The sequence below is a fragment of the Cricetulus griseus genome (genome assembly GCF_003668045.3).
Source record: "Cricetulus griseus strain 17A/GY chromosome 1 unlocalized genomic scaffold, alternate assembly CriGri-PICRH-1.0 chr1_1, whole genome shotgun sequence".
In the NCBI taxonomy this organism is placed as follows: Eukaryota; Metazoa; Chordata; class Mammalia; order Rodentia; family Cricetidae; genus Cricetulus; species Cricetulus griseus.
In genome coordinates this window covers 48,113,966-48,140,562 of record NW_023276807.1, presented here as the reverse complement: position 1 = coordinate 48,140,562, position 26,597 = coordinate 48,113,966, and the positions used below count along the sequence as shown (strand labels likewise).

Below are 26,597 nucleotides of genomic sequence, written 5' to 3'. Positions count from 1 at the left end.
CGAGTGTTTCAATTCTCACTCCAATATGAGCTGGTGTCAAATTAATGTGAAGTTATTAATGATCACAAACTGCACAGCTGGCAGCTTGGGTCATTCACTACTTTAGAGGCCTCTCACACATTACAACCAGGTTTTCTACAGTGCTCAGATGAAGAAACTCTCAGACCTAAATGCCTCCTGTCGGAATCCATAGATAGATACATATATGGGTGCATAGACATTTATATATAACCTTTTCCCCAAGTATCTGGCTGCCAACCTCCTACTTCCTGTGGTATTCGTCATAGAAATGTCAAAGAAACATGCTGGTGTCTGAAACTTCCTAAGCATGTTTTCCTTACTCTTTGTGTATCTTTTCTGCCATGTCCATCACACCCACCCTACTCTCTCTTCTTATTCTCCTCTATCCACTTCCTATTTCTCTTTGGTACTACACTTTGCTCTATCCAGTGACAGCCTTGAGTGTTAGCAAACAGAAGCTCTGCTTGAACACTGCATGGGGATTTAAGGAACATAAGGCCTTCTGCTTGCTGCCTGGCAACTGCTGGTGTGCCAAGTACATACATCCTCTCCATACCATCCCTAGCTTCTTTGAAGTTATGTCAGCCAAAAACATCATGGAATCCCTAACCTAGTAGTCTCACCACTTGCCTGATTGTGTGCTTCTCTTTCAGTGTGTGTCTTAAGTAACTATAAACGATAGCCATGCACTTTTGTGGTAATATGCATATATATCATTACATATATATGCACATAGACTAACCTAAATATTAATGGTTTTCTATCATTTTTCATGTCCATCTTGTTCACACTTCTCCAGAGGCAAGTAACTGTATTCTAAATAATATTTACATCACATACATTGCCATGTGGCTAATAAGTTCTGATCATTACTTTTCAACTTGAGATGGACTCAGGCCCAGATATTACATGGTATCTTTCTTGCCCTACTTCCCTTATTCCCTGTTGTAAAAAGGAGATTGTGGTATAAGGTATAGACAAACTAGTCAATGATTTGCTATGTTTGAGTTCTTTTTATTCTATTTTTTTTGGTTCATGTAATTATTTAGAGACCTGGAACAAAATCTTGCTGTGTAGTCCCCTGAGGCTGGCTTCAAATGTGTGATCTGTGATCACCTTGCCTCAGCTCCCCAAGGACCACCACAGAAGGCATGTGACATGGAGCCTGGCTGTTTGATTTAATTTCTTCAGGCTTTTTTGTAAGTGTAGGCATTTCAAAGATGGTAATATATTTTTTTCTGAAAAAATCATTATTATAGTAAGGAATTCACTGATTCACATATGAACAGGCTCTGTGAAGTGGGTGAATGTAAGGCTGAGTATCTGCCTCAAATGAACTTATGTTGTATTAAGCAATGGAAGCCTAGAAGGAGTTTCAGTGAATTTGTTGTCTATTATATGATACAATGAGAAACTATAAGAAGGATGTATACATTATGTTAAGAAAGACTCATATAGGGAGGCAGAGAGAATGGAACAACCAACTTTGAAGGAAATGAGGGGGTGTTACTTTACTCAAAAAGATTCCAGTATCAAATGGTCAACTCTTTAAACATACACACAAATAAGATAAAGATCGAGCAAGTTGTATTATGCCTTTAAAAAATACGTATGCATATGAGTGGCAGTTGTGTAGCTTGGTCTGTTTGAGCAACCTGGCAGTGGGATGGCATGAGATGGCTTTTTGGAGCCCACTCCCTATGGAGGGTTGCCTTGCTCAGCCTTTATGTAGGAAGGAGAGGATTGGTCCTTCCTCAACTTAATGTGCCAGGTTTTTGTTGACTCCCCAGGGAAGGTCTTACCCATTCTGAGGAGTGGATAGGAGGTGGGCTTGGGGGAAAAGTGAAGTGGGGAGTGGGAGGAGGGAAGGGAGGGGAACATGTGGTTGGTATGTAAAATGAATAAAAAATTTAAAATAAAAATATATATGTAATATTCACATGCCTTGTATTGTGGTCCTTTAGGGGCTGAGAGGGTGATTACAGATACATTTGAAGTCAGTCTCAGGGGACTACACAGAAAGATCTTGTTCCAAAACACACACACACACACACACACACACACACACACACACACACCTGTATGTATGTACATATTCACATATATGAATGTGACAACAATTAGTGAAAAAAGAGGCCATGAATTTGAAAGAGAGCAGAGAGCATATATGGGAGGATGTGGAGGGAGAAAAAGAAAACAAATAATGATACAATTACCTTATAATAAAAAAAAAACTTTTAAAAGACTCCAAATCATTTGAGCTTGTTAAGTGTGAGTTTACCACAGTTTTCTGCTTAGCCTGATAGAGAGATGCAATCCACGAGGGCTGGCTGTAGTCATTAATGACTCCAGTGTACAAAGGCATGTCATTTAGCCCTCTCTGCTCTGTCCTTAGTGGAACGAGCTTCACGCTGGTTGTCCCTTTCCTCTGCTGCTGATCACCACGCCTTTGTGTTGACAGGGAATACTATCTCAGCCTTCTGAAAATCAGTATTTTTTTTATTAAGGAAGGACTTGTATACTTTTTCATGCAATTGGCCAGTGTTTCCATTAGTGTTCCATTTAAGCCTATCCTCTTCTATTTCCTCTCTCACCCCACTCTGCATTTTTACCATTCTCTATCCATGTTCTCTTTCTCTTGTTACTTGTTTCGCCTTCCTCAATCAGTGACAGCCTTGTATGTCAGCAAACAGAAGTCCTGCTTGAACTTTCCCAAAGGACTTAAGGAACTATATGTCAGGAAGCATTATACCAAGGACCTCTGTCTGTTCTGTGGCTACTGATGGTGTAACCTAATACATACATCCACGCTCTGCTAAATACTGATTTTTCCCTGAGTTCACCAGGTTAAATTTAGTGTTTTTCTTTATCATGTAAATGTTTTCACAATTATAGTTGGTTTTACAATTATGTTTGTACTGAGCCAAAATATTTGATCTCCAACTATCTGCAAATATGTTTGACTTTTTAGTTGGTTACTGGCATGAATTTGTCTGATGGCCTAACACAGCCTCACAAACATAAAACTAGATACAACAGGTGAAGAATTCTCACAAGAATATTTCATCCATCTGCAGCCATGTACCCTGATAATGACTTTTCATTATCATGGTAAATCTTAAGTCACAAAGACTGATGGAATACAACCTGGTCAACAGATCTGTATTTAAAGCCGGATGGACTTTAGAATAAAATCATATTTTTATTATGAATTTTTCTACAGATTCCCCATCCTTTCTTTTTTGTCATTTGAGGTAAAATTTATTCACAAATTTTAATCCTTTTCCTAGTCCTCCTTGCACTTAAAATATCTTGTTACCTTAACTTGGACCTTGGTTTAACCATCTTTGTGGTTTTCATTTTTTTGGTCCAATATTACATTTCTTTCAATTTGTGCAGCCAGCCTTATACTTTGGTCCATACCATGACTTGTATAATTCATTGTGGTCTTTACGCCACTTAACAGTTCATGTGACACTTCCATTATGGCATGTCTCTAGTGAGGAATTTCAGGAGACAGAGAGAAAATGACACTGGAGAGATGGATATGCTTTGAGCAAATTTGTGCATATTATAATGATAGACTAATAAGAGAGCATTTCATTTTTATCAGTCTAAACTAATTTATATGTTATATTTTAGAGACCTTTAAAGCATATTGTGTGTGGTGTGTTTTGCTCTTGGATGGAGTTTCTATAAGAAATACTGCAGCATTTGATCAATATAACTTTAACATATGACAGTTTTCTGACATGGAAGGAGAGGATGCAGTATGAAGTTTAAGTACCACACATACTTGTAGAATGCAGTGATACACATATGTAAGCTGTAATTCATTTTGCAATGTGCTGTGATGTACTGGACTACATTAAAATTGGGTGATATTATTCAACATATTTATGGTTATCCCTCAATCTAAATATTCCCATTCTTTCTTGATCATAGAGAGTTTTAGGCAAATATGCTTTTCCACAGCAGACTCTAATTCTCAGCCTCCTGATAGCTTAAAATAGACATGTAATAAAGTCTTACCTATGAACTCTGAGACAAAAAGATATGAGTCTGTCTTCTAGATCCTTCTGCACATAGAGTGGTAGCCACCCTTCACCATTTCCCTGTCTTTATGGTCTGAATATGATAAAGATATTAAGAGAAGGAAGAAGAGTAGAAAAGGATTCTGACAACTTGAATATACAGATCTAATATAGTTGCCCATACCTGTTGATTCTCAGCTGCCATGGACATGTGAAATAGAATGGCTAAGACATTCTTGTGTTGGCTTTTAGTGACAGTGGTCTAGACTAAAGTCGCAATAATATAGCTTAAAAATAAGATTATATTATTAGCTTGAATTTTTCTTTATCTTTTTTGTCTATAAAAATGTCTGTGTTCATGCAGGTACATATGTATGTAAGCATTTACACACATATGTATGAGAGTGTGTCTAGGTTAGAGATTCTTGAGAGAAACTGGGTATTTTCAGGTGTCATTTTTTGAGCAATTGCCCACTTTTTATTTAAGTTATTTTCACACTTGTGTGTGTGTGTGTGTGTGTGTGTGTGTGTGTGTGTACATGTGCAAATGAGTATATGTGTGCACATGGGTATGCCATGGAGCATGTATGATAGTCAGAGGTCTTGTGGGAGTTAATTTTCTCCTTCCACTATGTAGGACAGGGGCATTTTTACCTGCCTAACCATTGTGGTTTCCAAAGAAAATGGCCCCCAAAGGGAGTAGCACTATTAGTATGTGTGGCCTTGTTGGAGGAAGTGTGTCACTACAGCTGGTGACATAGTGGTGGGCTTTCAGGTCTCTTTTGATCAGGCTTCCCTCAGTGTGACAGTCAGTTGACTTCCTGTTGCCTGCAAGATGTAGCACTCTCAGCTATCTGCCTATATGCAGCCATGCTCCCCATTATGATGATAATGGACTGAACCTCTGAAACTGTAAGCCAGTCTCAATTAAATGCTTTCCTTTACAAGAGTTGCCATGGTGATGGTGTCTCTTCACAGCAATAGTAACCCTAACTAAGATAGTCATCATGCCAGTTTCTACATTGCTGCTTTCAGCTAATGTGTGTCACTGGCCAGGAATTCAATGAGTTTGCTATGCTGACTAGCTATGAGTCCCTGTCATCAGCCAGACTCTGCCTGCCCCAGCACTTCATCACTGAGATGATACACCTAGGTGTCTAAGGATAGAACCCAGGTCCTCATGGTTGTGCAGCCACCTCTTTTATTGACTGACCTGTCTCCCCAGCCTAACTCTTTATGAGATGTGGTTTCAATGTAGCCAGGCTAGCTCAGAACTCATAATGTAGCCCAAACCAAGTTTTCTGCTTCCATCTCTCAAGTGTTGAGATTAAAGGCATAAGCCATCATACACATCAAGAATCCCAAAGTCAAAACTAATTTGTTGTTGGATTGAGGGAGTTTCTTGGAAGTAGGTATTGGTGTCATCTCAAAGTTATTATTTTTGGAGTTTATCCTGCTTTGTAGTATGGTTTATGTCTCATCTAAGTGTATTAATAAAAACACATTCATATATTTCTGTAACTATAATATTACTCAAAAGTTTGGCAAATCCTTAAATGCTCTTTACAGAAGATGGAATTTGGGACTCTTTAATTAGTAAACCACCATCAATGACAAATAACACTGGTTTTTCAAAAAACCTCCAACCTCAAGTCTTTCGCTATGCCTTTTCCATCTTCACATATCTTTTGGTTTAAGAGACCACTTCTTAGACTCTCTCCTGCCTCCAGACTTCTGTGGAATGTGTCTCTGAGCACTGCTTTAACGCAGTTGTCTCAGCCTAGGGAATCACCCAAGGCTGTAAGGGCACTGTCATATGCCACACGGCTGTGTGGTTCATTTGCTAATGTCTGCTTACAATCCTCTTGGTTTCCTTTGATTTTTGCGGTTTCAATTTCAATCCCATGGACTACTTTAACATATTTAAACTCAAAAGTAAATTATTAGCCCCAAATCTCATTGGTTAGATAGGCTACAGATGCAGTCCTCTGCGATGAAGAGTCCTTATAAACACATGTGTGTCTAGCCCAGATGTTACTGGACAAAGTCATCTAAAATAATGAGTGCCTGCTAAGCCTTATAGGTTTCAAAGAGGTATGATGTAGACATGAGGCATGATAGGTCTAGAGGAGTACCAGGCAACATATTCAGGAGATCACTCATTGCTTTGATTGGTTTGTTTTGTTCCTCGAGACAGGATCTTATTGTATAATGAAAGCTACGTTCGTATCTGCCATTCTTCTGCATCAGCATACTAAGTAGGGGGATTTCAAGCCATCTCCTGTAGACCGAAGACTCTTGTAGCCTCTGCTTTACTGTTTTTTTTTTGTTATTTTGTTTCACTCTTAGAATATGGATTATATTCCAGTGAAAGAAAAATCTATGCCTGAAAATTCAATAAATAATTTGGTATTCTTACTTGGCAATCAGCCGATTAACGTTCTCAACCTCATATAATCTCACAGTCTATCACATTTCCAACCTCTCTTCTCATGTTATGCCACGACTGAGAAGCAGTATTAACTAGATAGATGCCTTAGCAAACTATCTCTGGTGTCTGGCACCTAACATTGTACAGGCATGAAAGAGTAGTTCACATGTGACTTTGCAAACGCTGTTCAAAGCAAACACTGTGACCAAGAGCTCTAATCCCAGCTATCCAGAAGGCTAAAGCTGAAAGACTATAGGTTTGTGTCTATCTGTTCATGTGTCTGCATGTACGTGTAAAGGTGTACATGCATGTGGAAGTCAGAGGTTGATGCTGAGTGTTTTCCTCTGTCATTCTCCATCTTCTTTTTAATTTCAATTTTATTTTGTGTATGGGGGGTGTCATGCCTGCAGGTATGTATGTGGATCAAGTACATGTCTGGTATCCACGGAGGCTGGAAGAGGCATCGAATCCACTGAGACTGGAAATAAAGATGGTTGTGAGACATCATGTGACTGCTGTTTCCTGTCCCAGGTCCCCTGACATAACCACTGATCAATCTCTTCAGCCCTGATCCTCCATCTTGTTTTTTTCTGATACTGTCTCTCATTGACCCTGAAGCTTACTACTTGGCTAGATGAGATGGATAGCAATCCCAGGGTTCTCATGGTCTCTGGCCCTTGAGTGCTGGTTTAAGGTATGCCTTGCCACACCTAGCTTTGTATGTGTGTTCTGGGAAATCAAATTCAGTTCTTCCTTCTTGCCTAGTAAGCACTTTAGAGACTGCGCCATCTCTACAAAGCCCTTTACTCCAAGTCTTTAATGGCCTAATAGCATTCCATACAGTTCATAATAGTGAAATATATATTGAAGAAAATTCAGGCTTTTTGTTTCTTTGTTTTGAGTTATAGGAAGCAATGAGTATCTCTGTATGTTGTTCTTATGTATACATTTGGCTATTTTGGTACAATTTGAACTAGTTTTCAATTTATAGTTATTTAACACTCATTAGTAATAGATCAAGCAACAGCTATTACACATTTTAATTCTAATAGCATCTATTCTAGCCATGCTTTCTATCACAAATTTTGAACCTCAATGTTTCCATTTAATCTTCTCATTCCAAGGCATCCCAAAAGGTTGTATTGTCCAAGTATTCCAACCAGTAATGCTGCAACACTTTGGGGTGTTGAAATGCTTAAAATAGGAAATTTAAATTAGAACTTGCAAATGAGATACAACTACAGCCTTCAAAGTGCAGCCTTTAGCAGCATGTTGAAGAGCAGATTCCTTCCGTCATTCCTCATATTGATATCAATGGCCAACAATGAGTATATGTTGCAGGAATGTTTAATGTGTTGGTAGGCAGTTGGGCCAGATGTGTCTTATTTTAGGGAGCTATGTCCTAAGTCAGTTAATATTTTCTTGTGCCATTATTGCATTCTCTCCAACAGATTTGATAGGACATATGGAAATTTCTGGAAATATGACCTGAGCATTCCAATCATAATATTTTAATGTGGCATTGACATTTCAATGCAACGTAATAGGGAAGGGAATGCTTGCCAGAGGCACAGAATATTCTGTTGGTATACAGTTTGAGCATATTGACTTTTCCAGTAATGTCCTTGAATTCATTGAAATGAACTAGCGATACATTACTAATCTACCACAGATTAAGGAAATAGAGAGAATTGGATGGGTCCCCCTCAAACAGTAGGTGTTTGGCTCCAGTTCAACTGAAAAAAGAATATCTAGTTTTTGTTTAGGAATTGTGAATTTGTGGATTAAGATTACATCAGGAGAAGAGAAGAAAAATATCTCCTTAAAAATCTTTATTGCACAAAGTGTTCCAATCTTCAGGGTTTTTTCAATTGCAACAGAAGAGTGACTCGAGAAGAAACTGTCAGTTAGATTTACATCAGTTTATGTAAATATAAATATATATATATATATATATAATGAAATTTTGCATAAGAGTTCAATGCTAACCTAGTTATGTAGGGCTTCCCCTGTACTTTTCTTGTCTAGAACCTTCATGAGGGGAATCCCTAGATTCATTCAAAGGCATCTTGGCATAAAATTAAAATTAATATCTTGTATTGGCTTTTTTCAAGGAAAATGCATAATGATGCATCAATTGATAGTGAATGTACTAGGGTAACATTTAAAGTACATGTGAGGTGTTGTCTTCCACATGAAAGGGTTATTTGGAATTTTTAAGGCTTATTGTATTTTTAATACTGTGTATGTGTGTGCATCTGCATGTATATGTATGCAGATAAGTGTGGTGGCCCACAGAGGCTGGGAGAATGCATGGCATCCCCTGAAGCTGGAATTACAGGAACTTGTGAGCCACTCATCATGGGTGCTGGGAACTGAACTCTGGTCTTCTGGAAGAGAATTACATGCCCTTAAACTCTGAGCTATTTCACCAGTCCCAGGTTGTTTTTGTTTGTTTGAATTTGAATATATGAGTGAAAATGCCTAAATATACTTTTAAGAGAAAAAGAAAACAAGCCCAAGCAAATGAGACAAAATTAAATACACTGCACTTTTTTTTCTAAGAATTACATGTCAGTTTTTAGAAGGCCATGAACTACAATGGGATAGGCCGTGGTGGCTACTAAATTCCAAGGAAAGCAAGCCATGCTGAGTCCTATCTTGACACAATTTTAAAGGGCTACAAAACACCACAATGTAATTAGTGAAATAGTAAGATTACTATATGTCAGCTCTCACATACCTTTCATAATCTTACCAAGTCTTAAAATTGTATGAGCCACATAACAGGCTCAAAACCAAACCAAACCAAACATCTGCACATCCTTTTCAGCCCAAATGACAAAAATAAGGACATTTACAACATTTCAAAAGCCAGATGATCTATGTGTGAGACTTACCTTTCTCTTGCGCAATCGGACTTGATTGTCTATGGTCTCCTGGGTGGTCACTGGGCCCCTTAAGTGTAAACACTGCAAGCCATCTTCTGTGTTGACCTTGAGAGGGATTTTGTTTTGATCTTCTGAGAGCCCACTCCTCTCCGGGTCATTTTCTGCTGACATTCCACGGGCACAGGAAGGAGGCTGTAGAAGGCAGCTTCCGCAATCTGCTTTTAATAATGGCAGCCCTCTGTCTGCATAAGGAGCAGCCAAGAACTCCACTTCTACTACACCGGGGCGATTTTTTTCCTGTTCCTCTTTAGGAAAGTCAGGTTTCCTTCGTTGTTTAGCGACTACCGCAGAATTAAGCAGTTGTGTCTCAGGTGTGGTATCTTCCACATTCAAAGAATCGAATGTACTTACTTTGGGCACATCTTTTGTTTCATTTGAACTTCTATCCTTACAAAGCTCCAGGCTTTTAGTTACAGCATCAGCACCTTGCCTCCCCCCACTTTCTTCTGCTGGAGACACATCAGCTTTACCAGCCTTCCTCCAGGAGTTATGTGAATCTGGGTTACTGTGCATGGTGGACAGTGTCTTCATGAGGGAGCCCGCTCCTTCGACACCAAGTTGGCTGTCTCTGTCATGTCTTTGGGGAGTTGAAATCTGTGCATCATGGGTAAGGTGGAGCTCGGAATCAGTATCCTCATCAGAAATGTGTACTAGCGTTTCTGTGCTGGCCTCCAGAGACAGAAACCGCTCCTCCCCTTCCTGGCTGCCGCTTTCATCCACTTCCTGTGAAATATGACCCATTGGCCTCCCAGGAAAGTCTCTGGGCTCTGGCCCACAACAGCAGTCTGGTAGAGAGGCACACTTCTCTTTATGGCCAGCATTTAAGGTTGCATCTTTTTCCATACTTGCCTGCAAGCTGTCGGATGCCAGTCCGTGATGACATGCTATGTCATACTCATCAGAATTAAAAGGCTGTCCAGTCTGTTGGGTCACATGCTCTTCCCAGCTCCTTTTTCTGATAGCTACAGACATGTCACCATAGCTTAACAACAGACAAGGAGATGCATTCCATATGACGCTCACCGGGGATGGAACTTGACGAAAGATGATTTTGAATTCATGGATCAAGGAAGAGAGTGTGTTCTGCCATTTCGTTGCCTGTTAGAAATTTTGAAAAAATACTGTTATAGGTACATTTCCAAGGTAATAATATTTCATGGCAAAGAATGTAAATCTGTTTTAAGCAGAGGTAGGAAATAATACAAAAGCTTTGCTTAATAGCCTTAATGGTTTTGTTTCTCAGAAGCAGTCTAATATTAGAGAAAAAAATTGCATTTGGTATTTTTAGTGAAACTTTATCAGTACTTAAAAAAACAATTCAGCAGGTTTATTTGTGAATGAAGTTATAAGCACCAAAACATTTTAAGCTCCATTAACAAAGTATTTGAATTGTGATACTTAATAAAATTGAGTAGAAAAACTAACTTGTTGCTCTGGTTTTGAATGCTTTCCTGATGTACTTTTGTGAACAAAAGCCATTAAGGAAATTGATTTGCTGTTTGGTTTTAATTGAAACAAAGGCCACCAGGGAACCGGTTCTGCAAACTAGAGCAATGGGGATAGCATGTGCAATGCATTAGTGTGTAAAAGGACCCTTACTGGTCCCAGTAACTAGGATGTCTCTACCCCAGGGTGTAACAGGGAAGCAGAATAATACAGCTTAGTTCATAATAACTCACAACTCATGAATAAGAAAGAACGATGCATTCCATTATAAGACTTTAGGATAGATACTTGTACCATACATTTATTTTCTGCCATGATTAATATCATGGAAGTATTGTAGAAGCATAAAAAATATAAATGTTCAAAGCAATAGATCTTGGACATGAGCTAATATTGTAAATTAGATCAAGCTTCCAAGGGCCAGGCTCAAATGACCAATGCAGTTCATTGTCTACACTGAATTGTGATGTTTTAGCTTCACAATTCTCTTCCCTCATGTGTTTACTATGTATGAACTCTAACCCCCCATGAAGCAATTCAAAAGGGAGATGTGAGCATCATTGGACAATTAGGTTCCAGTCTTCAAACACTCATGTCTCATTCTCTTTCCTTGTAAAGATGTTAGTACATTTCTGTTAGGATTTGGACCATAAGAATTTAATCAGACAACAAAATCACATGTAAGATAAGGTCCGAATGGAAGAACTTTCTGGGCCTGCATCCTCTACCTTAAATTATTTAAACTAGTTAAAGGAAACAAGTTATATCTGTGTTCTAAAACTTCTAAAACTGACTACCTCAAATGTCATCCTACAGTGAAAACAAATCACTAGACTGTGAATGAGAAATCCCATTGAAAGAGCAGACAGTTTTTAGTTTCTGCTCAGCACAGGAACTGCCAGCATATAATGTTGCTCTCAGCCACAAACCAGATTAACTGCTGGGCTGGCTTCAATCCCATCTTCTGAAAAGGACTTTGACTCCCCACCAAAAACTTCAAATTATTATAACGAAGGACATGCTAGAAAGGTAAATAGTCACACCCTATAAAGATGGGTGGAATTAAGATGTACTAGCATTTTGGTACCCCAGTGGAACCAAATATCCTTCTGAATACTTTTTGGTTCCTCCTGAGGTCTGTGGCCATCTTTGAAAATGGCCATCATTCACGTTTTCCATGTTGGCATTCACCTTGCACCAAGAAGAAAAATATAAAGTCTCCGAATTCCATGCATAAGTCATTATGGTGTGGGAGGCTAAGGAAAGTGGAAAAAAATGCCCGAATGCAGGCCAGCCAGAACGTTTCTGCTTTCATGGGCAAATTTGGGTTGTAATAGGGTGGTTCTGTTTTAGATGCTTTCTTTTCTTTATTTTTATCCAGTGTAGAAGGAACAGGCTAACTTAAGAAATGCCAAGTGGTATTACTGTGTCATTCCTAAGCCCCATTTATGTTTAGGTTGAGCCTGAATTTTGGTTTTATTTCTTTTGCTGAGGAGAAATACAGTCCTTTGAGCTCCTCAGAAACTTTGAGCTGAATCTGAAAAATCAATACACAGTAGTATTTTTTTCTTCTAAGAGCTTATGATAGTTTTAACTTATTTTATTCAGCCATGGCAAGTAGGTAAGCACTTTTGTCATATGGAAAGATGATAGTTCAACAAATTCTGAGACCATCTAACAGCATAGAGACTGTAAATCAATGAGTTTCAATTTAGTATAACTCTATCATCATTTCTAATCAAGACTTTCAGGGCACTTTAAAATCATTTTTGTGAGCCTATTTCATCCATTTTAAGGACAAAATATTCCCTACTTATTATTATGAAAATCATCATATTTTCAACACTATTCCATAGTTTGTGGTCTGATAGGTTTTAAAACATTTCATCTCCATCATCGTTCTTGTGCTCACTTCCTATTTAAATCCAGATTTTTAAATTTCATATTTAATCTTCCACTTGAAGCCAGGGATATTATTAAGAAATAGAAGCATTGAGTTGTTGGCACTGCATTTGAGTATACCAACCTAGTTTTCTAATCATCTGACCTGAATAAAATCCATTCTGTATTATGTACTCTTTCTAAACATTCTGACTTTCCCTAAGGGAGTCTATATCCAGTTGCTTTACTTGAAGTTATCTTTCAAACTGAGGAATCACTTTTCTACATTTTCTGCTACATTTCTTTCCTAATCCCTTCCATGCAGTCTTATTCAAAATGAGCTCAGCTGCTGAGGGTTTGGATGGAGGGACTGGAAAAGCGTAGGTCATTCTAGGGTGTTGATTTTATGAAGTGAATTTCCATGGCGACTTTACTTCTGAAATGCATGTGTTCAAACACCACTGTTACTAGAGATCCTACACGTTTTTAGTCATGCATATGCCCTTGAAATTCCTAGTGAGGTGTTCAAAGCTACTCTCTGTGGTGCTATTGAATAGCATGTATAGACAGAAAGTGATTTCAAACTTATTGTTTGGGTAATTTTGTACAGCCCCTTACATAAGCATCTCATATATGTCAGAATTAAACACCATTGAACATTATAGTATCTAAAAATGAGAAGTGGAGACATTCTAGTTTGATACTCACTGGTCAATTTGTCATATTAAATGATCACACCATAGTTTACATTTACTTCAGAAACACACACACACACACACACACACACACACACACACACACACACACACACACCTTACAATTTGTTCTTCCTATTAGAAGAACCTTTATTCATTATTCTCAATTCTACATGATGCAAGAAGAAGAAGGCATAAGAAAAGTCCCTGTGGCTGGAACAATGTGTGGTAGTATCCAGTGGAGAGCAGTACTATAGCAATCATTATTAAAACTTCATTTACTATCTAAAGAACAGTAGACATTGTGCTGAACATAGAGAATGGAAATGCAAATACTGTATTGTCTTTCTGGTTGTACCTTTTAATTTTATGGAAGATACACACATATTGTGAAAACTTTCACATCAGTTGGGAGCATCATCCCCTTCTCTCCCTTCTTTCTTTAATAGAATAGAGAGTGATGTTGGGTTTGATAGATGCATGAGTTAAATCCTCACAGAACAAAATCTTTCTCATTTCATTTTCGACCTCTACAACATCTAAGTCCAAAGGTGAGCTCTGTCGAGTTTTCTACCTGAGGGAAGAAATCTTCCTTCTGCTTCCAGAGACTTCTTACTTTCCAGAGACAAAGGGTGATTTAGGACACCCTTTGGGAAGGATAATTGCATGCATTGACAAAGTTAGAAAATTATTTGAATTTTAAAATTTGTTAGAAATTATTCTGATTTCAAAAATCACAGAGAAGTGACCATTCCTCAGGAGTACTTCATAGAAATAGGAAGGAAGTTTTTCTTCAAAGAAAAATATGAGCAAAGTATATCATATACATATGTGAATTGTTCACAAAATGTGTTATCTTTTAAGGTTTCTTTTTTAAATTTTGAAGTGTTTATGTGCTTTTTACATCCAGTGTCAACAAAAGCCAAATGAGTTAGATCCTATTGGAGCTACAGGTAATTGTGAGCCACCTGATGTGGGTACTGAGAATCAAAGTTGGGAACTCTGAAAGAGCTATACCTACTTTTAACTACTTAGCTATCCCATTCTTCCAGGTGCTAATTAAAATATCACACAACCTCCTGGGACTAATGATAAAGTTTTTGGAACAAAGAAAATCATGGACTGTATGGAAGAACAAAAGAATACAAATAGAGTGTATTTAGAAACATCACTGAAATTTCAGAACATAGGTTCATAGATAAAATATTCTTAATGTTTTCAGAGAAATAGAAGATTATATTCGAGGGATGCTGAATGCAGATGGTGTTAGATTTCTCAGAATCAACACTGGAAATAAGATGGGAAGCCAAGATGTCTTTAAAATCTTGGGTAGGGATTTGTTTCTGCTTTAAAAAATATTTTTAGAAGTGACTAGAGAGACAAGGCAACAAGAAAGCCAAGAATTTGGTGTAAATGTCTGTGCAATAGAACTTCAATGATGGAAATCATATAGTGAGTTTCTGTAAGAGATGTCTCTAAGAAAACCATCTTTAAAAGGAAATGTAAATATGTACACTGAGAGGAAATGTTTAGTGGTGAGAGATAATTTGGGTGGAAATTATTAATAGCAAGAATTACAGGGACTATTATAGGAAGCAGTTATTAACTCTAGGAATAATGGTTCTGTCAGAAAGGAAATGTAATCATACATATTACCTAGATAATTTGTATATTGTTTACATAGTGTCAATAACACAAGTAATCAATACTGACTCAAAAAATAAGTAACATGGGAAATAACCGTTTTTAAAGCATGAAGTTTGTGAGGAATTGAGCCAGATATATTGGGGAAAATAGAGGAAAGTCCTTATCTTCTGTAGCAAAAAATTAAGGGATACCTTCTAAAATGAATAATACATTGTGTTATAAATTTCTGTTACAGTTTAGAAATGTGGATGTTAAATAACAGAAGAAATAAACAATACAAACATAGAATATGATTTTATTTGCTTGCTATAGGAAAAGATCTATTGCGGCAGAAGCTTCCTAAAATACATGCATGTACAGGCACAAAAAGAGCTTAAATGGAGTTACTTCTAATGGGAGATGGATATGGACAATGTCCTTACTGGGTACCACAGGCTAGCAAATAAAAATCCCAGTGGCAGGGGTGTGTTATCTAGTTTTGGAATTGTTGACTGGTGCATTCTCATAGATTTCCAAATATTTCAGGTTATCACTATTGCTTTTGGTTACCCTCCAGAATTTAGTGGTACAACTACACTGCTAAAGACATCACGTAACGAGAATCATAGAACATGAAGAAATCTAGCTGTTATTGACATGTATTCTTCATTTCCATTGCCTAACTTTTATATTGCTGAAAAGGGTTATGTATTTGACTACAGGAGAGAAGTCATCAATAGTCTTACCCTAATGTACACCCTGTGAGTTATAATAGTACTGTCCTGGTAGACAATATATAGCAACAATAGCATGAATATAATGGGAGTAACCAACCACTTTCTAACTGGATTTAAGTACCACTCTTGAAGATGAAACCCATCCCTGGCTCTGCTACTGGGGCCAAGAATCTGTGCCGAGGTAGGTCATGGGCCTAGGAGAGAACCTAATACCAATATTCTGTGAAATGGGCATAGTATTAAACTGATTTCTAATGACTTATCACTATTCTAAAAGATTTTCAACACTTATCAGAGAACCACTTTTTGAACACTAGATTGTCATTAAGACAACAAACACTAATTGGTCTTGTTTCTTAGAATAAAAGACTAAAGACCATGGAGTGTTCACCCAAAAATGGGACATTTATATCACATTGCTTCCTGGCAAAGCTCAGAGGTCATCAGAGAAGAGGTTGAATGACAGCATGAGCAAGGAGTGGTGGACAGCTCTAAGGAAACAATGCTTTCTAGACACTACATGGAAGTTGTACACATGGATCTATAGCGGCTCTAACAGCATGCATACCTGTGCAAGCTCAAGCCAAACACAGTTCCAGCATGGAGGGTGTAGGTGACATGGTAGCCACATTTGTAGACAGTCCATGCTCCCCACATTCTTAATCAAATTAGAAAAATTCAAGAAGACAACTGTTTAGACATAGACACAATTGCACTTTAAATCACTCCTCTAATTGCACACTCACTAATGTCAAAGTTAAGTCTTCTTCACAATGAACTTAGTGTGGTGAACAGAGATTTATTTTCTTGACCAAAGTATCAGAGCATGAATTATTCAGACACGACGTTTTGTCACACCCACCCACTGACAAAATAAAGGGGAATACCTTTCAGGACCAAACTGAAATAATTTAGGCAAAATGCTTATGTTCAGGAAAAAACTAATAGCAGATTTTTTTCTTAATCCTTTATGTGAGTACACAGACAACAAAAGTAACAATGCCTTTCTAAATGGAATTTCTAGCAATCTCACAAGGCAGCCAATCTTCATTAAAAGAATTAGTGCTCGCTCAATAGATCCTCATAATACTGAGTCCAAAGTTAGAGAAATGTATAATCGGGTTGTTGGAGAGAGAACAGTTCGATAAGAGAACACAAAACTTTATGTCCCTATGATGTTGTGAAGATGTCCTTTATTCAGTGGCAGTGTATGTCTCAGTCTCTCACAGAATCTCATTTCCTATGTATTTTCACATAAATATTTTAAAACTTCTTTAATTAAATTATAATTACATTGATTCCCCTCCTTTGTCCTCCTTCTAGCTCCTCTCTCAACTCCTTTCCATGTCAAGCCAATTCTCAAGTTGATATTTCCATATCAAGCCAATTCTCAAGTTGATAGCCTCTTTTATTTGATTATACTATTTGATTATATTATTACAAATGTGTGTGTACTCAAATATATAAATACAACCTGCCGAATGAGTCCATATTTGTTATTTGTGTGTATATGTTTTAAGGCTGACCAATCAGTATTGGACAACCTATAAGGGGATTCGTTCCTGGGAGAGGTTAACTCTCTCATCTCAGTAGCCATACCATTACAGAAAACCTCAACTGGATACAGTATAGAGATTAGCAGATCATGTGGGACTTAGACCCAACAGATACATGGACACTACAGCTCCTGCCTCTACGGCTCAGGGAACATTGCTGAAGAGGGGCTGGAAAAACTGTAAGACTCAGTATACCAGGGAGTCTGCTGTGAAACAGTCTCCTAGAAATGTTTGTATAAATAAGACTGGAACAACAGTAATATCAATGAATATGTAACCAAGAAGGGGAGGGAATGTCATGGAGTATCACCCATGACAAAAGAATTGCAGGCAACTACTGTCACATACCTTAATGTAGAGTGGATTCATTATGCCTCATTAGCCGTTAGTAAGAAACAAACTTATTGGTAAATTGCTCCATAAAGTTTAAAATATATATAGATACGAAGTGGCTTCCATGTGTCCACATCTGGAAAGCCTCAAAAACAAAACTTTAGCAAATTATAAAATAAGCCATCTAAGGCAGGAGATTTAAGCCTATCACTGTTTTCAAGAGATGCTTCGTTATGGCTGTTCATTTTGAGTTTTGGAAGGAAAATGCAGTAGGCACCCAAATTAAAATTAGCCCTTCAATGGTAACTTATTTAATGCATGCCCTGGTGCTTCTCCTAGATTTGAAAAGCCTTTTCGTATTCTTTGCTCTTAGAATAGACTTACTCCAGGAACGAGGGGAATTTCAAAATTAACCCTTTCAGTCGACTAGAAGTCCACTCATCGGAAAAGAACAGGGTGGTGCAAAACGGCAAGCTATTATTTTTGAAAAGCCCTGCTTTTACCTTCAGGCTCTTGAGCAGGCTCTAATTTCCTTGCAGGGAGGAGGCGAGACCTGGCAACATTTGCCTCACACCCACTTTAGAGTTCAGGACAGCCAATTTTGCAGACACCCTTAACATTTTTTCTAAGTATCCCACATGTAATTTGAGGAAAGTTTGGAACATTTCATGATATTTTCTCTGCTATCATGAAGATGGTTCTGGGAGATCCCAGGAATAACAGACATGAGGGACAATAGGACTTGTGGAAGCAGTACTTCCTAGACTGCTACATGTTGGTGGCTTTTCATGCATTTTCCTTCCTATGAAAATACTTAGAAGCACATTGTGCCTTAGTTGAGTTTTGAAAATGAACTTAATAATGAATGGTAACTTTACATGATTCCTTTTTTCTAGAACAGTGGTTCTCAACCTGTGGGTTGTGACCCCTTTTGGGGTTGCATATCAGATATTTTTACATTATGATCCACAACAGTATTTGATCATCACAACACAAGGAACTATATTAAAGGGTCACAGTGTTAGGAAGGTTGAGAACCACTGTTCTAGATTGTTTCATATCACTGTCTTTACTCTGAACTTGTTTTAGATGGAATTTTTCATGTACTAGAAAAGAGCTTAGAGTAAAACTTGATGATGGAAACTTGCCCTTCCCAGCCCTTGACTAGTATACATGAGTGACATGTGGTTTCACCTCTTTATGAAAAGATATTTCTGTCCAACAAGAGACATGGGCTATAATGCTTTATCATCATCATAGTGTGATGTGGCTTTGCTTCAAGTAGCCACTTTATTTTTAGCTTGGTTATCATTTCTAGGAACTCTCTTGCAGTAGAAATAGCCATCACTCAGTGTAAATAAGAGATACCATGCATACAGCACCATTGACACTGGTGTTTAGATAACCAGGTGACAACAGGAAACCAAACCTTTAGCTGTTAGGCACAACCTTCGCTGAAATCAAGAAGAAATTCATGGGAATTAATCTCTGCCTGTCAGCCCAGTATCCTTTCCGGGGCCAGAACTTTAGATTTCAACTTTTGTTTATTATGTGTAGTATGTATAATTCCATCTTAGTTGTCTATCTATGAATACATATTTGAGCCAGATTTTGTCAGTGGATGGTTTTCTAGATATCAATGTAATATTATGGACATTAGAAACTTTTGATAAGAATAATAGTAATTATAAGAAAAGGTTCCATTTATCAGACATATAAAATGAATGAGGTATTCCACTTGGTGTCTTATTTTAGTAACAATACAAATACCCTACAAAAATCACTGTCATCATTCAATTTTATAAAATGAAACATTGAGACAACTAAGTAGCTCAACATTAAGTAACATTTCAGTAGGCAGATTCTCTCCCTTCCTCCCTTCCTCCTTCCCTCACCCAGTGTGTGTGTGTGTGTGTGTGTGTGTAGATAAGATATCTGTTAACACGTATTTTTCCCCTGGAGATGTCACTTCTTCCTTAAATCATTTGACCCTTTGTTTCCCCATATCTACAATGAAAGTGATGAAAAAAATTGATAGGAAAATAATAATGAATTAATGTCACATGATTTAAAAGAATAAATAGAACCTGGCAGTGGTGACACACAGCATTAATCCCAGTATTAGGGAGGCAGAGACATGAGGATCTCTGTGAGTTTGAGGCCAGCCTGGTCTACAATGCTACACAGAGAAACCCTGTCTCTAACCCCCCAAAAAAGAATAAATAGAGCACTTAATCTAAGGCATATTTCATGTACCCACTAGATGTAAAGTGATGTTGATGTGGGAAGAGAAGGAGGAGGAGATGATTTCATGAGGATTCCTCCAGCTGCAGAATCATAGCTGAATATGAACTGGAATGACCCCTTGCCAGCTCATGTTATTTCAATATGGATGTGTTAAATCAAAATGTGAGTCATGGTGACTCAAATCCAGGAGCATCAAGTGGTAGAGTTGGAAGCAGTGTCAGTGTTCTGAATCCTTTATGATTCTGTCAGGATCCTGCCCTGTGGAAACTGGAAAAGCCACCCTCTCCCCTGATGCTGGCCTCACAAAAGCTTTCATTTCAAACTATTTGTGGAAGCCTGAGCCTCTGGTCCTTAATGAATTGTAATGTCATTTTCTAAGAGTGTTGTTAACCTCTGGCCTCAGCTTCTGATGACTTCTGCCAGCCACTTAGTTTTCTTCCCCTTTAACAAGTATTACTCTATCATTTCAGGATGTCCAGGGAATAGGGTAAAAGTCCAACTCTTACACATTAACATTCTGCAACCCTGTTTTTCACTTCTTTCCCCTTTGTTCCCAATTCATTCCACGACTTACTGACGAACAGGTATTGGCAATTCTTAGTGTGTTAGAGATATTTTTAGTTGCTGAGAATGAAATACATTCTCTAAACTTGCTCTCTGATCTCCTTCCTTTTTGCCACTGCCATTAGTAGTTCCAATTTCTCTTTGGTTTACCTGGATTATGTTGCTAAACACTTTGAGATTTCATACAATAGAATTGCTTGAAACATGCAACCAGCTGTTGCTGTCCTTTTGTTCCTCATTTGTCCCTCAGCTCATGTAAAAGTCCTTATGATGATATCTGTATTGATTCATAGTTAAAATTTTTCTCTTGCATTTGCTCCCCTGGCAATAGGTTTCAAGGTTATGTATGTAAGTACTTTATAATCAATTGAGTAAAACCAAAACCTCCTTAAAGCCAGATTTCAATGTCTATAGTTTGCCTTTTTGAAAACTAAGCCCATGTACTTCTCAAAACTCTTAAGCTGATAGGTTTAAATCAGAGTACCATAGTACCATAATACCTCAAGGCTGATCAAGAGGGACATTTCTCTGCGGCTTGTTTGGCTTAAAATTTTGGTTTTATGAAACTACTCCCATAGCTGTTGATATTTACTCTTTTTTCTCATTTAGTTCTTGCTCAAAGTTATAAACTTAACTCTGCAATCCAGCTAGACTTGGAGGGAAATGAGGAAATGAAATATGGAACCCAAAGAACTTCAGGGAGAGCAGAGATCATAGGGTGCTACAAGTAAATGGGATGGGAATGCTCTCCTGAGCTACAGAAGGAATGGTCTAGTGGGTAAAGAAGACTGTAATCCAAAAGAATTAGAGTTGTCCACAGTCAGAAATGATGATTTTTATGCTAAAAAACAAAATCCTATGAGTCAACCATGGATCATTTACTACTTAAAACCTTTTTATAACATTAGAAATGTTATAAAAAGAGTTTTCTCATTGCAAGACAATGCCACTTTTTTCACTTTCAAAGAAAAAACAAATAGAAAACATAAGGCATTTCAGAAACGACCCATTTCAGACCAGTTTTAAGTCCAGGAATCTACTTATCAGAAAATGAAATTAAGCTTACTCTAGGAACCGGCAAAAAGGTATATGATATGGACATGTCTGCAAAGGGCTAAGGAAGCCTGCTTTCTGTAAATGGGAGTGCCCTTCAGAACAGAGAAATATGCAATATTCTCTGTTCATTAGACTTCAGTCATCATACAGAAAGGTACCCAGGTTATTGTAATGAGCTTCGATGGCTGTGGGAGAGAGCTTTTGTCATTGTAGGTGTTAATATTAAGAAACCCCAAACTAAAAGCAAAACAGCCCCATGATATAGATTCGAAGGCAGTGGTTCTCAACCTTGGGGTGGGGAGTGGGGTGCTCAACACCTTTGGGGCTTTGAAATGCCTATTTACAGGGATCAGATATTCTGCATACCTCATCTTTATATTTAACATAAGTATCTAACATATTTACGTTACAATTCATAACAGTAGTAAAAGTACAGTTACAAAGTAGCAATGAAATAGTTTTATGTTTGGGGTCACCACAACATGAGGAACTGTATTAAAGGGTCACAGCATTAGGAAGGTTGACAACCACCACTCTAAGAAAAGGTCACTCATTAGAAACAGAACATATTAGTTTTATGGGAAAACCTTTCTCTGGCAAAGCACACTGCTGCAGCATGTGTATGTTGTTGGAAGGGATGTATGATGCAGAGGAATTAGCCACCCCTCCCATTTGATGCTGCACTGGTCAGCCATCATATAATGTAAAAGAAGTATGTATTATACTACAAGAACAGTGCTTCTCAACTGTGGGACATGACTCCTCTGAGGTTGCATATTAGATTTTTACATTATAATGCATAATAGTAGCAGCAAGAATAATGTTATGGTTGGGGGTCACCACAATGTGAAGAACTTTATTAAAGTGCTCCAGAATTGAAAGGCTGAGAACCAAGGTATTAAAGTATTTTTATTGAAGTCTTAGAGTAGATATAGAGAGCAAATGGTAGAAACAAATTGTAGAATGAACACTTACATTTTCTTATGGACTACAGACTATTGGCACTTAGAACTGGAAATAAGCTGTAGTTATATTTAACTGAGATAATAGAAAGATTCATGAGAGTCTTGAGACAATTATAACGGAGGAAGGATTGCAAAATTGCTTCTGGAAGTCATTGGTGGGGATAACTTTTTAATCCACTCTTTAAATATAAGAATATGAAATGAACAAGTTCCTCATTAGGTCATTTTCTTGAAAGAAAACACTAGTCTTAAATGAGTATCATTATAGCATATGGATTGGCTTGCTTGGCACAAGAATGAGATTTAACACAATGGTCATAAAGCAAGTCACTACTTTAAAGTCTGAGATGAAAGCATAATGCATCCTTTTAAGAAATCTTAGCCATTGAGAAAATACTGTTAATTAACTAATTGAATTTTGTTTTAAAGAAAAATTCCAATTTCCTTTCTAAAAAGTAGCCTCCGATCGGATGGACAAGGTCATACTTTACCGTGCATAGCTATTTTTTGAGAGGAAGGCATGTGGTATAAAGACCATAACCCATAAGGCAGGAGACTATGGTTTCCCTGCCATCTCCTCTACTAGCCAGCAGTATGACTTTGGATAGGATATTTTTGAATGGTATTCCTCAGCTTCCTTGTTGGCAATCTCTAACAACACCAGAGATAGTGATATTTAATGCCCTTTCTTTCCCTATCATTCTACTCAGGTATTTTATTAAGTAATTTAGATATGCCAAAATTCCTTTTCCTTGTTGGTGCTGGGAATTGAACCCATGGCCTTACACATGGTAAACCACTGCTCACCACTGATCTACACTCCTTAAGTCCTAGAATTTCACTTCCAACATATTACACTGTGTCTTTCTCATTTTTTAAATGCCTTAACAAAGCTTAAGTTGTTAGTGACAATGTCAAAGCATAAATATAAATCACTTTAGCCTAGAAATTAAGAATTAAGTTAGCTAACACAGCAAATAGTCAATTGTACTTTATAATAAAGTTCATGATTAAAACCCTTATTGATTTCTTATGATCCAACTGTCAAAACTGCTCTCTGTCTTTCACTTAGTTCATTTTGTGTTTGTTTCAGACGTTTGGAGATAGACACAGATGTTTGTTCTCTTTACATACTGTTCTTCCATACAAGTTTTCAAAAATAATTTCCTTCTAATATGCAGAAATATAACATCATGTTTATTACTGTAACTCTAGGTTACTTCAATCCTTGCTACAATTATTTACTCATGGATCAAACACTGAGCCATTAAGACAATTTAGAAGACTGAAGTGTGGTGATAATGATTTCATGATGACATGAAGGATGAATGTATGGTCAGTTTTAAGTTTTCACATGACTGACTGGGTTACATTGCCATTCAGATGGCTTTAGTTACACACAGAGAATACTCACACAACCTAACATCTGAGCAGCAAAATCAAGCTTAATGTAAACAATACCCAATTTTGACATTTAAATTCCAAAACTGAAATTAAATATGTAAAGACAGAAATAATTGGTAAATTTGCATGTCATTACTTCTATTAAAAATAATCTAAGGTGTACGTTAGTAATTGGATATGCAATTGAAACTAGTTGGGAGCAGTGTTAAAGAATTTGATCTTCACAGTTTTCAAGAAGACGCAGAATATTCTTTGAAGGCTCATTATTAAGAAAAAATTACTATCATGCTATGTACTCTTTTTGTTGGGAAAACACAGAGTAAGGGTTCCCTAAAGTTTCACGCTTCAATGTGAGAAGATTCATTGACCTAGAGCTATGCTACTTATCGGCAATGCAGAACGTTATAAATGGATTGGTCACTAAGTTAAGAATAAAAAGAAATCAAAATGAAACATTTCTATAAGGGGAAAGAGATTCAAGCAATGTGGAACATATTTTAGAAATGACATTTTGCTAAAAAGATTTGACTCACAGCTTTCTCCTGATTAAACATTTTCCCCTTCTGCTTTCTGAGCTCAGCTCTGAAAGCAGTCAACAGCTGGCTGAAGATGCCAAGGATTCCCGCTCTGCCTCCTAGATGACAGTCTCAGCCTCTTACCTGGACCAGGAGTTTCTGTTCTGCCAAGGCATGATGCTGTTCCAGCCAGGGTAGGAGAGGAGTCCGTCCCGTTAGCGTCCTCAGAATCTAAGTTCACATTTCGTGGCTGAGGTCACAGCTCTATTCTAAGCAGTTCTCCTTACGCAGGCAGTGTGTGATTCTAACAAAAACACCCTCTGCAGCTGGAGGGAGCCTCAGCTAAAGCCGGATCCTGTCAAGGCGTTCCTAGTGACTTGTGTCTTCTAAATGCAGACTGATGTTTTGCGAGAGGGGCCTCCACAACCAGGCCCAGATTGCCTGCAAAGTATTTCCTGCCTCTGAGAAGTTTGCATGTGAGAAAGCCTGCACGAAGCTGAGGGGAGGGGCAGAGCAGAGCCGCCTGGGCGTTGAAGCTCTGATTTTACACAGGACTGAAGTGAGTTTGTCAAAGCTCTTGAGAAGATTAGCTAGCGTCAGAAAGTCCTAGAATCCTTCCTATCCCACAAGGCTCATGGAAAACAAGGAAGAAAGAAAACGCAGCTCTTCCCTCCACAGCCTTTCCACTGTGTTAAACGGAGATGAAAACACTTCTGTTAACTCTCATTTCAAAAGTTTTTTAAAACAGATGAATTCGGAGTTTTTTTAATACCGTAATTCTTCTAAAGTTTAGAACCTTTAAAAAAATGACTTAAATTTTACATCCTGAAATTGAGAAAATCTGTACATAAAATTGTGAGAATCTTGGAGGTAGAGCATTTTCTCTTTCCCTTCCATTCCCAGAAATCTTCGTAGAACACAGTGGCTTGTGTTTCAGCACATGTAGCCTTACCTACAGTCGGGATCCTCCAGTTACAGACAGCCACGGCTGCAAAGGAAGAAGGCAGACTCCATCTTGATCATGTAAGAGTTGTGCTGACATTAAACACTGGCAATGCTTCCTCCTGCAAGGCCGAGTCCCTCAATCACATCTCTAAAGTGACTAGCAGAGTGTGCATCCTTCCCCAGACACACAGTTTGTGAACTCTCATCTGTTTATCTTTTCTGCTTTTGTGCCTCCACTGAATGACTTCCTCCTAGCTGCTCCACGCTGGGAGCTTGGACTACCATTTGGTTTTGATTAAAACCAGACAGCCAACTCTGGAGAATTTAGGGAATAAGCTAATGGAAACTGCGAGTATGGCTTTAATTAGTGCATCAATTAATAATAGATGTTAGCTTGTCTTATAATAAGATGTCACAAATGCAGATCTCAAATCATTTCTGGAAAGAATTCATACTGCGTTTCTTTCTTTTATGATGCAGAATTCTCCCTTAGGGAAAATGCAAGGGAAGAAAGGACTGTGGCCTTGGGACATGTAGGTTGTGGCCAGTCCAGTGGGACAGCTTCCTTGTTTACAGCAGAGGAACAGGAAACAGCATCTCTCCATTTATCTTGGTTGGCTGAAACTGGTCTGTAATCTTTCCCTTTCACTTCAGTTCCATTCATAGTTTCCCTGGTGGTCTAGTGTTGAGGATTCAGTGCTTTAGTTTATATTATATTTATGTTCACTTTAGTTATATTAAAAGGGTTCATTTTATAGCTCTTGGTGACTTAACCAGTTCTTTTTTTTTTTCCTCCGATTAGTGATTAGATGAATGGAATTATTGGGTCCATGGGAGGATTGCACATTTTTATTTTGTTAGTGATGCAATATGCAAGACTATTTCCAGTGTCCAAGCAACAAATAAGTATAACATCACATAATGAGATAAAAGAAATATTAAACCTGCATGTCCCATCATCTGTCCTTTTCTCTGAAATCTAAGTGAGTTTTCACATGAATATTCTCAGGCGGCCTTAGGTTTTACAAATGCATCCAGATCCTCCAATATCAGCATGGCCATGTTTCATTTCTCCCTGAAAACACTGCATAAGCAATGACTTAATGAAGTGTGATGCCACAACTACTGCATCTTTCTTTCCAGGAAAACTGAAATAACTAAAAAATAATGGAAAATACAATTTAGAGAAG

General features: G+C 37.8%; 1 protein-coding gene across 2 annotated transcripts in view; it reads right to left on the bottom strand.

The window, feature by feature from the left end:
- The window catches only part of Dlc1 (DLC1 Rho GTPase activating protein), a 98,473-nt gene extending 72,515 nt beyond the window's left edge, over positions 1-25,958 (bottom strand). Inside the window, exons 1-2 of one of the 2 annotated variants that reach the window (XM_027391233.2) lie at positions 25,415-25,958; positions 9,387-10,535 (exon numbers count right to left, since the gene is read on the bottom strand). In XM_027391233.2, the coding sequence (XP_027247034.1) occupies positions 9,387-10,409 (1,023 nt within the window). In that variant the 5' untranslated portion in view covers positions 10,410-10,535; positions 25,415-25,958. Of the gene's footprint in view, positions 1-9,386; positions 10,536-24,606; positions 25,226-25,414 lie in introns of those variants that run through there. The other variant, XM_027391232.2, reaches the window with a different exon arrangement.
- Positions 25,959-26,597: the final 639 nt, after the last annotated feature.